The 14,661-nt window shown below is 39.2% G+C and overlaps 1 protein-coding gene across 12 annotated transcripts in view; it reads right to left on the reverse strand.

Moving 5' to 3' along the window:
- The window catches only part of PAK3 (p21 (RAC1) activated kinase 3), a 429,164-nt gene that overhangs the window by 58,532 nt on the left and 355,971 nt on the right, over positions 1-14,661 (reverse strand). For all 12 annotated transcript variants that reach the window (XM_027535201.1, XM_027535199.1, XM_027535196.1 and 9 more), the window contains 4 exons: positions 13,983-14,136; positions 12,454-12,491; positions 7,929-8,060; positions 5,594-5,759 (listed from right to left, as the gene is read on the reverse strand). In XM_027535201.1, coding sequence (XP_027391002.1) covers positions 5,594-5,759; positions 7,929-8,060; positions 12,454-12,491; positions 13,983-14,136 — 490 coding nt within the window. The remainder of the gene's footprint in view (positions 1-5,593; positions 5,760-7,928; positions 8,061-12,453; positions 12,492-13,982; positions 14,137-14,661) is intronic.

A 14,661-nucleotide genomic window follows, 5' to 3' on the forward strand; every position in this document is an offset into this window, starting at 1 on the left:
TCAGTCGTGTACGACTCTGTGTGACCCCATGGACTGTAGCCTGCCAGGCCCTTCCTCTGTCCCCGGGATTCTCCAGGCAAGAATACTGGAGTGGGTTGCCATGCCCTCCTCCAGGGGATCTTCCCTATCGAGGGATTGAATCCGCTTCTCTTACATCTCCTGCATTGGCAGGCGGGTTCTTTACCACTAGCACCACCTGGGAAGCCCCAAACATGCTGCTTTCTGAGGGCCGGAATGTCTTTTCATTCTGGTAACTTCAGTGCCCAGAACAATGGTTTTCACTGAATCCATTAACCAAATGAATGTGAACAAGAAAATACATATTCCAGAGCTAAACTGTGTGCTACAGATAATACTTTGTACTAATTTAGACATGATCTACTTTCTGGGCTAGTGAACAATTTAATTCAGAATTACCAGTACATAGTATGCTTGAAAAAATAATAAATTAAATGTTTCACTCATGGGTTGTTCATCCATGGTGGTTAGGTTTTTGTTGTTGTTCGTTTTTTTGTAAGACAAGCAAGTCCATGTTCCAGTTAGGTTAAAGAAGACTTACCATATGTTAGTTACTGTAAGTTTTTTCCTCTTGTATTCCCAATCTCAGTCAATGGTACTACCATCCCATGAATTAGGAGCCCAAGTCAGAAATCTGGTAATCACCTTGACTCATCCCTTACCTTCACCCCCACATAGTATTTTCTACTGAGTCCTGGGCCTATCTCTGTTTACCTCCTAGATACCTTTCGAATCTATCATTTCCTCATTACTACTGTTCTAGTTGGGTCCTCATCATTTTTTGTTTGAACTATCCAACAGCCTCCTAACTGGACTCAAAATTTTCAGCCTCCACCCACTTCAGTCTAGGCTCCACACCTCTATCTGGATGCTCTAAGTACAGACCTGATCAAGTGATTCTCCAGTTCAGGGTTCCTGGAGGCTTCCCTAACACCTACAGGGTAAAGCTCAAACTCCTTGGCATGGAATCCAAGGTCCTTCTTATCTGGCTCCTGCATCATTCTCCATTTCATCTCCCCCACTAGAACCTTATGCTCTCACCAAAATGAACAACTTGCAGCTCATGATCGGATCCTGCTACATGATTTGGCTTCTTCTCTTAAAACTCTAGTATCAACATCTACCATCAATTCTATATTCAAGTGGTATTGAATGAGTTAACATTCCCAAACATATGCCTTTGTACCTCCTTTGTGTGCTAGTCTCTGCCTAGAATGTCCTTCTAAGTTTTCTTCCTGGCAAGTTCTTATGCATCCTTCAACTCAGCTTCAGTTAAGCCTCTTCTAGGAAGTCTTCCTTGATTTTTTGGAATAAAGTCAATAACTTCTCTGTACTACTATTGCACCTTCTCTCTCTCTCTCTCTCTGACACTTCTGCTTTTTTCTTGCTTTTGTTCTTGCTCTCCTTCTTTGTACTTAATCCATCATCCTTCTATCTATATCTATGTATTTTACATCCCCTTATAGATCATGTCGTAAGGACAGGAGCCATGTCTTATGCATCTTGTATCCCCAGTGCTTTTCATATAAAGCTGTGTGTGGAATACATTGGTTACTCAATAAATATCTGTTGAATTAAAAGCAAATGAAATTAGGAATTCCATTTTGTAAATGCCCCATATTTTAAAACAGAGATGTATTTTATTTGAGTTATATCTAATGTGTTATATATATATATATATATACATATATTTTACTTGAGTTATATCTAATTTAATGATTCCTGAGTTGCTATTTCATTTTTTTCAAATTGCCTCCCAGATTTCTATAACACTGTGAACTACTCTTATTCAAGATAGCTATTAATGGTTAGTACGGACCTGGAACTTAATTTTTTTAATGAAATGATGATTTTAAAGTCACTTCAAACCAAAGTTTTATTAATAGTTTAAAGTCTTCTAAGAAAGTTATACTATAAGTTGCTGAGCAAACTGTTTTCCGTAGACGGAACAAATGTAAGCAAGCTTCAGCCCAAGCCACTTTCTGAATTATGACCAAATCCAACTGGCAGGCATTAGTTAACAAGGTTTTATGGTAGTAAATGATTCAACTTTTATTTCTGTGGTATGCAGGATAAAAACAACAATAAAAAAACTGGGAATTAATCCTTTCATAAGGACTGTGTGTACATGTGTGCACATGCTCAATCGTGTCTGACTCTTTTGCAACCCCATGGACTGCAGCCCACCAGGCTCCCCTGTCCATGGAATTTCCCAGCCAAAAATACTGGAGTGGATTGGCATTTCCTTCTCCAGGGGATCCCAGGGATTGAACCCACATCTCTTAGGTCTCCTGCATTGTCAGGCAGGTTCTTTACCAGCTGAGCCATCAGGGAAGTCCCATAAGAATTACCAAAAGACGACCATTTTGATGTGCTCCTGCTTCTGAATTTAACTGCTATTCAAATAAAATGGCACCCCAGGTCCATTATCAGTCACAGGAGAGTGTGTGCTGCCATCTACTGATGCAAAACAAGTGGACAGGAAACCTTGCTTACAATTCTGAATTACAAAACAAGCTTTTACAGTGACCTCTTTCATCAGAGCCATTATAATTTATATTCATAAATTATACTAAAGATAGGATTAAAAAACATTGTGACACAATAGGCACAAAGTGACGAAAATCAGCCACTCAAAATCAAAAGGAAAAAATGATAACAATACCAGAAAAACTTCCAACCGGAGCAATTTCCTAAATGAGAAACAAATCATTCACTTTTAAGGAAGGATTTAAGAAATCACTAAATACTAGTATTTAAAAATGGGGCTCATGATGTGGTTTCAGTGACAGAAAAGTCAATCAATGTATTGTCCTACATATAAAGTAAACTAAGTTGTCCAACCATGAAAAGATTTTCTCTTTAGCATAATGAACATTCTGATTTCTGCAAACAACCAAACCAAAAAACAAAAGAACTCTCTAAACCCATATTGGCTCTATTTGTGGGTAAATTAAGAGAAAGAATTTTCAGTGGGGAATTTCAGCTGGGGGGCGGCACGAGAAGGAAGTGTTTGTGGGGCCCAAAGGAGGGAAGTCCGAAAACAATTTCTAGGATTGCACAATTTTGCTGACAGTCAGCACCTTTTGAAAAAATTCAGTAAAATGTAGGGGTTTCTTTATTTTCCATCAGATTCAGACCAGACCACAATGAACATGCCAGACCCAGGCTATCCATCTGTGTAAAACTGAAAGATGATCTGTTCATTTCAGCCATTAATGAATGATCCCAAGGGCTGGCCCTCACAATTGCTATCTGCATGGAAGAACAGCCTGACAGCTCTGTGGTCTGGGCTACTCACCTCACAGTAATCAGATTCCCGAGACTGAAGGTGAGGCCACCCTTCCCACTTCCCCTGCTTATAGTGGAGTCCACTTTGGCATGGGCTGTGCCTACATTATAATAAATCTAGTGAGATTTGTAATAGGTATCAAATAATCATTTTTTACTAAAGCAAGGCTGTTACATTTTTAAAATCTGATATAATAGGTTGTGTAAAATAAAGAAAACTAAGGCATTAAGTATTCCAAGAATACTTTAACTGAAATTATCCAGGCAATTCTTTCCTTTATTCATCCCTTTTACACAAACAGACAGCCGGCATATGCAGAAGTAAACTGAATAAGGGAAATAATACAAGCTTCAAAGGCAAAGAGATTTGCGTTTCAACTCTGGGTACGTCATGCATTAGTTTGGTGATCTGGTAACTTTAGCTTTTTGAGGCTTATTTTCACTGATCTGTAAAATGAGGCTAGGAAAATCTACCACAAGGAATTACAGTGAATATTAAACTCGATAATGCATGTAAAGTGGCCAGCAGAGAAGGCACTTAGTAAATGGGAATTATTTCTGCTTTTATTCAGGAAATAGTTGGTATCAGCACCAAAGAGGCATATTTAATCATGTACAGTAAAGTCAGTTGGCTAAACCCTCAATTCCAGTTCTGAGCACTTACTGACTACTGTAACCCGAAACTTAGCCTTCCCAAATACCTCTGTCTCAGATTGTTTCAACATCAGCACTGTTGACATTTGGGGCTGAATAATTCTTTGATGCAGAAGAGAAAAGAAGGAAGCCTATCCTTTGCATTACAGTGTTTAGAAGCATCCTTGCCTCTATCCACTAGATGCAAGTGGCATTTCCTGTGCTCTGAGAATAAACATGTCTCCAGATACTGCCAAATGTCCCCTGGAGGGCAAAATGGCCCTATGACCGCCTCTGCAGAGTCTTCCTGTGACCTATAGCCTGCACCGCTCTCTTCCTTTTCTGAGTTCTTTTAGATGGACTGTTGCATGAACAAGATGGCATCCTATTCTTTAATTGTGTCACACTAATAAACTTTATCTTACAAATAAAATTGTAAGCTTCTTAATATCAGAAAATTATATTTTGATTGTTTCCTCCAAAAGACTCTGGCATAGAACAGACAAGTAGGAACCTGGTGAAGAGGCACTTGTTTGCTCATTTTTCACCCATTCAATCAAAGAGCATCCATTAAGTCCTTTTATGTACCAGGCACTTTATTAGAGCTGGACATGTGGGAAAAGAAGACACAATCTCATCTTTAAAGAGCTCCTGGTCTAGTGAAGAAGACAAAGTACAGTGGGATTATTTGCTACAGTAGTTCAAAGTTCAGTCACTAAATTGTGTCTGACTCTTTGAGACCCCATGGACTGCAGCATGCCAGGCTTCTCTGTCATTCACCAACTCCTGGAGTTCGTGCAAACTCATGTCCATTGAGTCGGTGATGCTATCAAACCATCGCATGATAAAGGCAGCAAAAAGATCCCTCAACTCATACTGAGAGAGACAAGGACAGCTTTCCTGAGGAGGCATCTTTTGAGCTGAGGTTTGAAGGATGAGTTAGACGGAGGGCACAAAGTGCAGAAAACTTGCAATCTGTTAGATGCTTTTGGAGTATGAGTTTAATGAGTATGCTTCACAGAACTTTGGCTCTTTTCAACAGAGAATTTGTTTTTTTTTTTTTTTTTTTAATCTCTCTGACCTAGAAAGGTAACCGGAAAAGGAGTGTTTTGTAAAATGGAGCAACTGTGTATGCACAAGCATGGATACACTAATAACACTGCAAGAAGGAGGTTGAAAGCATCAGTTTGCCCTGACTTCCTGTCCATATAGCAATGTTCCTAAATTAAGAGAAAGGGCTATTTTATTGTGGCTGCCCATTTTGATTGACTGTGTTGGATTCTGAGGTTGAATTACCTATCATGATTGATCAGGTGGGTGCCCCTAGGGTATGATCATAGGATATTTTTCATCAGACTGTTTCATCTCTTTGGGGGGAGGTATAATCTTAAAATAAAACTTACTACTTAATTCATTTAGTGAAGTTTTTCCCTAAATTGATTTTTTTTCAAGTGAAAATATTTGGTTTCTGTGTAATTAGGAGTAAGGGGGGGGTGGAGATTTAAAATACACAGTGCATCTCAAACTGTTTATCTCATGACGTCAGGGAGCCTGCAAGCAGGTTCAAATTTTTAAAGGTTTAATTCCCACTCAAAGTGGTTTATGAGAAACACTCTCATGAAGAAACGGATGATGGCGGAAAAAAACTCACTTAGCTTCTCTAGGATCTCCTCATCTGTCATTTTGGATTTTTTCCTTTGCCGATCTGTGTTTCTATACAAAGTACTGGAATTGGCGTTCTCAGCAGAAGGTGGTGTGACCTCTTTATTTGGTGCTGCTGGTGAAGCAATTGATTCAACCACGGAACGAGTGTAGATCTTAAAAACAAAAAGTTTTGTTCCAAGTTAAAGACAATTGATGAACCAATATTGACACATCAGAATCACTGAACATCTGCAGTTTACATGTGGTTCACTCTTTTTTAAAAAATACACACAGTGATTTTTCATCATGTACTTTTATAATTATTAAATGTATCCTTTACAATTACAACTCTAGAAGTATCAATTTTTTAGGTCATTAATATATTCAATTACTGACTCAATGGACATGAATTTGAGCAAACTCTGGGAGAAAGTGAAGTACAGGGAAGCCTGGCGTGCTGCAGTCCATGCAGTTGCAAAGAGTCAGACATGACTTAGCCACTGAACAACAATAAATTCAATGTCCCTTGAATCCAAAATCACGAACTGAGTGTGGGTGATACAAATACTAGTGAAAATTCTGTAACTAAATAGTTGTATAACCCTAGATAATTACATCATTTTCCTAAAGTTTTAGGGTCTGAGTATACTTGCTATCCAGGGAAGGCAATGGCACACCACTCCAGTACTCTTGCCTGGAAAATCCCATGGACAGAGGAGCCTGGTAGGCTGCAGTCCATGAGGTTGCTAAGAGTCGGACACGACTGAGCGACTTCACTTTCACTTTTCACTTTCATGCATCGGAGAAGGAAATGGAACCCACTCCAGTGTTCTTTCCTGGAGAATCCCAGGGACAGAGGAGCCTGGTAGGAGGCCGTCTATGGGGTCGCACAGAATCGGACACGACTGAAGCGACTTAACAGTAGCAGCAGCATACTTGCTATCCCTCTTCTAATTCTCAAAATTTATGTTTGACCTTCCCCCTTGATTCTTTCCAGAAATGCCTTCTCTGTATCCCATCATCTTGTATATGAGATGGCAGCCTCCAGGACTATCAATTTCTGTAGAGGTATTTACCGAACTGTTTTTACCTACAAAAGTCAAGCAGGAGGAACTAGAAGAGGAAACTATAATAAAGGTAGCATTGGGCTATTACATTTTTGGCCACACACAGACTGGATCAACAGAATTATGATATTCAAGTACCCTATTTTTCATCACTTTCAATCCAACAACCATATGGTTCACTCTTAGTGTTGTACATTCTATGGGTTTAGATGAGTGTATAATGACACGGGGGCTTCCCTGGTGGCTCAGTGGAAAGAATTCACCTGCCAGTGCAAGAGACACAGGTTCAGTCCCTGGGTCAGAAGGATCCCCTGGAGAAGGAAATGGCAACCCACTCTAGTATTCTTGCCTGGAAAATCCCACAGAGGGGCCTGGCAGCCTACAGTCCATGGGATTGCAAAAGAGTCGGACATGACTGAGTGACTAAACAACAATGTAATGACATGTATCCATCATTATGGTAGCATACAGAATATTTTCTCTGCCCTAAAAATCTCCTGTGCACCACCTATTCATCCCTCCCTCCACCCTGCCCCTCAGCCTTTAATAAGATTTTAAAGACAACTGATTTCTATCAAAAAAAAGAACTTTACATTGCTTCAAGTATACTGCCCTTGAAAGCTCTCAGGAGCTAGTCTTTTGAGGTCCCCAAACACACTGTGCTAATTGTGGTCTTGGTTCCTCTGCTGATGCAATACTTCCTTCGTGATTCCCATGGATTTCATTCTCTAGCTTAACTTCTGCAATGGTTTTAAAATTTAGCACGTATTTATATATTGTTTGGCATTATTCTCTCACTGTCATGTGCTAATCTGTATCTCCAAACAGTAGCCCCAACCAAATTTGTATCTTATATTCTAGTTCTTTACCAGCTGAGCCACAAGAGAAGCCCAAGAATAACAGAATTGGTAGCCTATCCCTTCTCCAGGGGATCTTCTGGACCCTGGAATTGAACCAGGGTCTCCTGCATCACAGCAGATTCTTTACCAACTGAGCTATCATTTCAGGAAACCTGGATTTGATTCCTGGGTTGAGAAGATCCCCTGGAGAAGGTAAAGGCTACCCACTCCAGTATTCTGGCCTGGAGAATTCCATGGACTGTATAGTCCATGGGGTCTCAAACAGCTGGACACAACTGAGCGCCTTTCACTCACTTATTCTAGTTCTGGGAACACAGATGCTCAATAGATACTGGGCCATCAACTAATTTCGAACTCTAGGATTGTTTCAAAGGACATCTGTTGAATCATTTGGAAACAGTCACTTGGGACTTACTGATTTTGTATGCTCTGGTCTTGGTGCAATGACTGGTGGGGGCTCATTGTCATCTTCTTCTTCTTCCTCTTCTTCATCTTCTTCTTCAGACACAGGAGGAGCCAAAGGAGGCTCTGATGCTGTTTTTGTACTCTTAGGATAAAAACAAAGACCAGATATTAACTCTTCATTGTTTTTCTTCAGAAATGAGAAAAGGGAAATAAGATATTTAAGCATGTAGGGATAGGAGGGAATTTCATCTTTTACACATCAGCAGAACTGTCTGCAGTTTGGTGGCCAGGACCTGCCCACACTCAGAGATAAATTCAGGTCAGGATTTAAGCACCATAGATTTTTTAAATTCCTTTCATTTTCCACTGAGCTCAAAAACAGTGAACTATTCATGTAACATTTTCGAGTTTTAATGTTTTTTAAATCAATGAATATATTGTAAAAATCAAATTAATTGCCAATAAAGCCTTGAATTTGTACCAGGCAGGTTATCACTGTGTTGACTGCTGACAGTTTATCAACAAGAAAAGGGCTATTTTGTGCCTAAAGATAAGAGCATGCATCTGGATATGGCATAAACGTGTGTGTGTGTGTGCTGTCACTTCAGTCGTGTCTGACTCTCTGGGACTCTATGGACTGTAGCCCTCCAGGCTCCTCTGTCCATGGGATTCTCCAGGCAAGAGTACTGGAGTGGGTTGCCATGCCCTCCTCCAGGTAATCTTCCTGACCCAGGGATCAAGCCCACATCTCTTGTGTCTCCTGCATTGGCAGGCAGGTTCTTTACCACTAGCGCCACCTGGGAAGCCCTGATAGTACAATAAATATACACAAAAGTCAAAATAGCCTCAGATTGAAGAGTAGGTCCCTGAAAGGTATTTAGTGTTTAATAACACTAATACCAAAGAAGCTGTGATGGGTGAGAAGCAAATCAGATTCCTACAACTATGGGAGGCCTCATTAACTCCATATTAATTATATAGCCATTAGTTTAACAGATTTAGTGACTACAACATTGTTTCTATTTTGATTCCCATCCAGGCTACTAGAAGATGCTGAAACTTATAAACAATTGAGACTATGTCTAGAAGGCGTAGTCAATCCCATGAAGTCACATCCTATAGGATAGCTAGGTCTACTGGAAGTGTTTCTAATGCAACAAAAGCACAAGCAGTGTGAAGTACAATCTCCCCCTAAAATCATAAAAAGTACGTAAAGTACAATTCCCCAGTCCTAAGTTACTGAGTCTGAAAGAAGTGATCCAACGTGACCTTAAGGTTCCAAATTTAGTTCATCTGATCAATAGAAACCCACCCTTAGTCAAGTAGTTTAATCAATTATCTCCATCTGGAAATCTGGCCAGCCCTTTGAACTCAAGTTGCCTGATGGGAAACTCAGCATCTTCTTACAGAAATATGTACCTCCTGAAAGATAATGTCCTCATCTTTTTGGACACCCACATATCATTCAAAACCTGCAATTATCAACCTTTCCTCCAACATCTAATTAGTAACCTAGATATCTCTGGAATTTAAATCTAATCTCTATTCCCACTGCCACTGTCTCACGTAGGCCCACATCACCTCTGGGCTTGGATGCTTGCAATATCTCTCCAGTCGGTCTCCCTTCATCCAGTCTTACCTTCTGTCCTTAATTCCTTCTGAACATGTGTGATCAAATCACTCTTTATAAGCTTTAATAACTTAACTCTCTTGCTCCACAAAACTTCAAGGGCTTCCCCCTATACACTTACTTAGACCAGATTCCTTAGAATACTATTTAAGGGCTTCTATGATTTGGCTCCAACCTAACTTTCAAAGATGAACTCCTATGATTCCTTTTCTTGCATCTTAGTCTTCATTCAAACTCATACCCCTTTGTCCCCTTGCTCTCTTCACTACCCTGCCCTTTATCATGCTTTCCGTTTGCCAGGAATACCCTTCTGTATCTTCACAGATCCAATCGCATCTGAACTTTAGGATCGAGTTCAAATTCCACCTTTTCTATGAAGCATTTTTCTAATTCAACGTTCAAAATATGTACCAAGTGCATACTTTGTACTAGGCACTGAGCTTAAGCCCTTGAAAAGGGCCTGCTTCCTTTATCCCTCCCCAGATAAAAGGAAGCTCCTTTCTTTGAATTCTCATAGAAAATGGACATATTTTATGGTGTGTAACATGATCCATATGGTACTACGCTTCTTTATGTTCATACTTCTCTTCCCTTACTCGACTGGGCTCTAAATTTCCTACTTTTGACAAGGAGGCACTTGATAGATACGTGTTTTTTAAAGTAAATATCCAGTTGTTCTTAACTCCAAACAGTGAGTTCATCAGTTTCTTTCCTGATCTGATGGAATATTTTGAACATTATGTAGAGTTAATTTTAGTTCTACAAGTAAAACCAATAGAAGCAAGCTAAAAATAAGGCCAATGGACCATCCTAGGAAGTTGGTGTTCAAAATAACTGACCTCCCTAAAGAGATAACAACTATTTGTCAACATACCTATCTTGTATTGCACAATAATGACAGTAATTAAGTCAAGGGAGGTAAAGTATGTGTTGATGATGGAAGGTTGGCATTTCTGTCTTTCCCACTTTGTTATCATCTTCCTTCATGTGCTATTTTCAATGGAGTCCAGGAAGCTGTCATAGCAAAGAAGCAGCAGGAGGGCAATGAGCAGTAAGAACAGGAGGGCTACCTTCTGCTCTGTTCTGAGAATTCTGAGCAAGGCACCAGTACCAGGGCCTCATGCAAGTCTCATGTGTGGAGAGAATGAGTTTTCGTCCTTGTTGCCATATAAAAGCAGCAGCAGTAGTAGCTTACATTTAATGAAGACGTAGTAGGTGCTAGGAAATGTACTAAGTATATTATATGCATTATCATATTCAATAGTCACACATGTTTTAGGAAGCAAGTATTAGTATTCCCAGTTAAGGCTGAGGAAAGAGAGGGTCACAGAAATCAAGCCACTTTCCCAAAGTGGCCTCTGCTTGTAAGTGGAGGAAAAGACTAAACACTTATGTCCAGAGCCTTTATTCTTTTAAGTTTTCTCTTTAGTTGTGGTAAAATAGACATAACATAAAAGTTACCATTTTTAAGTGTACAGTGCAGGAGAGTTAGGTATATTCACATTGCTGTGCATCCATCACTGCTATCCATCCCCCGAATTCTTTTCATCACTGAAACTCTGTACCCATTAAACCACACCCCATTTCTACCTCACCCAGCAACCACTTTCTGTATCTATGATACTGACTACTTTAGGTACCTTATATATAGGCAGAATCATGGTATTTTTCTTTCTGTGACTGGATAGTTTCACTTAGCATAATGTCCTAGAGGTTCATCCATCTTGTAGCATATGTAAGGATTTCCTTCCTTTTTAAGCTTGACTAATAATCAATTGTAAGGATATACCACAATGTTTATTCATTCATCTGTTGATGGACACTTGGATTGCTTCCACATTCTGGTTACTGTGAACATTGCTGCTACAAATATGGGTGTATAAATACCTACTCAAGACTCTGCTTTCAGTTCTTCTGGGTATATATCCTAAAGTGGAACTGCTGGATCCTGTGGTAATTTTCTTCTAAATTTTTGAGGAACTGCCATATTATTTGAAAGTCTTTAATTTTCACCAATAATGATTTACTGTACTGCTGTCACACTGACTGCCCAGGGTGATATCAAGCAGGCCAGCATTTGTCCTTTATAAAAGGAAGAATTAGCTTGATTATCCATGACTCTGAATAAGCAGTTAGGAAACTTTCACTAATGCTAATTAGAATATTTCACTCTTAAGGAAGCAGGCAGGGCAGGAAATTATTTCTATCAGGTCATCAAAATGAAACTCATACAAAGAGAATCCTTGTCTAAGACGATTTTCTCTGTATGAGTATTCTTTCAGATACTATAGCACTTTCAAGGCCCTTGAGCTAAGTTCCTTATTTTCCAGTCACTTCTCTGGAAACTATCTATGGGACCTTTAGTTATCCCCTCCCCACTTCATCTCAGTTTGTTGGAACAGGTGACACCAAAAGATGTTAGTGGTATGGCCTTAGACAAGTTATTTCACCTCTCTGAATCTCATCTGTAAAATGGAGACAGTGATAAGACTTACTTAATTGGGTCATATGCTGAGTGAGAAAAGTCAATCCCCAAAGGTCATATACTATATTATTTCATTTATGTGTAATGTCCAAAATGAGAAATCCACAAAATCAGATTAGTGATGCCCTAGGGCTAGGGTGGGGTAGATGGGGTTAACTTTAGGCAGACTTGGGAGACTTTATTGGGGTGATGAAAATGTTCTAAAATTGGATTATGGTGACGGTGGCACAGGTATATACATTTACTAAAACGCATCAAACTGTACACTTTAAAAGGGTGAATTTTATCATTCTAAATTATACCTCTTAAACTATTTTTAAAAGACTCTATGTGTATTTAAAAACTAGTCCTGCACAATTATATTCTGTTGGACCACCAGAAATACCAATCATACAAGACCATTTTCAATTTTTCACTTACCGAAGGATGGGCTGCTATGTATCCGTGTGCGCTTTTATCTGAAAAGTGAAGATAAAGACATTACCTTTGTTTTATAAAGACTGTCTCATTGAGAGACTATGCTCTAAAAAACCGCATGTGTTTGACCAGAAGGAAAATTGTCAATTCAGTATTAAATAGATATCATGACAAATGACATTTTTGTTAAAATAGTTCACACCCTTGCATCATCACATTCTCGCCACCCCATTTTATAGGTTTTAATGAAGGCCTCCAGTGAACTGCACCTATACTGAGCAATGCTGAGATTACCTACTCCTGACTGGTATGACTCTACTCGTCTATATTCAGAATTTTTCCTCAGCTTCCTCCTTCCCTCTTCCCCTCCTTCCTTCTTTTCCCTTCCTTCCTTCCTTCCACCCTGCCTTCTTTTCCCCTTCTGCTCCTTCCCTCCCCTTCCTATGCTATTAGTCACAACATGAGAGCATCAAGAAAACACATGGTGAGTTTCAGAATACAGCAGTAACTCAGATACTATTGAGTTCTAACCTAGTTTTCAGGATCTCATCTTTGTAAGCTGAGAAAATGTGACACATAAAAATGGTTAAAAAGAAGTGGCAACATGGAATAAAGAATAAATTCTGAAATCTGCCCTATGTATTAAAACCAATGCCAAGAGGGAGGGGCTCTTTTTAGCTGGAGCTGTAATGATAGTATTCTCTTCTTCCTTTAGATGTAAAATAATAAATTGTTTTAGAGATGCAATCCAGATTATCCTTTTCAAAATGTAAAATTATTCTTTGGTATATTTCTCCAGTTGTTTATAGTGCAAATTTGGACATCAACGTGTCAGAGGCCAGGTCACATGCTAGCAAATGAAGCTGAAATAAGGTAGGAGGAACACAGCCATTTTGATTTCTTATAAATACCAAGACATATGTCTTTTTTGTAAGTCTGATTTTGAGGTCTGATCAAAATAATCCAGCAACCATAAAATTTGTGCTGTGTCATCATGGTGCAATTCAATGATCAAAAGGATAAAAAAATTAATTTCAAGAGACCAGGGTTTGATCCAGACTTCTCTTATTTCATGAACACTTCGCAAGGCCTGATCTTAAGTGACTTGAGTGTCTTCACGCCAGTGAAGAGACAAAACAACAATTGTGATTGCTGATTCAAACTGACAACTACTACTTCACTGGAAAATTTCCTTGTTTGAGCTCTAAAATCACTCAAGTACCATAAATCTCCTAACATCAACTTCAACTTCCAACTTATCCTCTGGCTGACTTATGTTGAAGTCATTTGGAAAAAGAGCTTGAACTGTCTTCAAATGCCCTCCAAGCATTCTGTTCTAATCCTAAAGTTCTGAGACTGAAATGACTTCAGGTTTTTGTTTGTTTTGGATGTGTTGCACAGTTTGCAGGATCTTAGTTCTCCAACCAGGGACCAAACCCAGGCCCGTGTCAATAAAAGCATGGAGTCCTAACCTCTGGACCACCAGGGAATTCCTTCTCCTTTACTTTTTGATATCTTAGATTTATTCTTACCTCCTGATGTAAAGCTCATGTATTTCTGGTTGTTGACTGTTTCTTTGGAATCATAGAATTTGAGAACATCTAGAACAGCTTGGGGGTTCTTCTTCTGTTCCAGCTTTGTTATGTTGGAGGTTTGGAGTAATCGTGCCCATTGCTCAGGAATTCCCTGTGGACAACCAAAGGGAAAGAATGGCAGCTCAGAACATTCGGCAGCTGCATTTTCATGTTCCAGTAAAGTTCTTCACCAAGAAGCCCATGCTACCTGTAGGATTACACTTGGGAAACTGAAGTTACACTCTAGATTTAAAGTTAGTAACTTAATAATGCAATCATTCTCTTCTCTAATTAAAACACATAGGTAAAACTAGGATCCAACTTAAAAGGGTGGGTGGGAGTATGACTGTGATAGAAAAAAAAAAAAGCGCATGAAAATCACCTCCATATTAACTCTGCTCATCCATGAAATGATGTTTACGGCTTAGCTTATTTTTTTCTGGCGACTCAGGGCAGACATAGCAAGACTTCTCTAAATTTGTGCACAGCATAGTATAGTTCAGATCAATAGGTTTTATATGTCTAGAATAACATAAGCTGTTTCTGAGCATGTTGTAATCAGAATATCTCTTAGAATAAAAGGAAAGCCTCACCCTTGGTCAGTTCATATTTTGTGATTATGAAATGCAATTTTGGG

The sequence above is a fragment of the Bos indicus x Bos taurus genome, chromosome X (assembly GCF_003369695.1).
Source record: "Bos indicus x Bos taurus breed Angus x Brahman F1 hybrid chromosome X, Bos_hybrid_MaternalHap_v2.0, whole genome shotgun sequence".
NCBI lineage: Eukaryota > Metazoa > Chordata > Mammalia > Artiodactyla > Bovidae > Bos > Bos indicus x Bos taurus.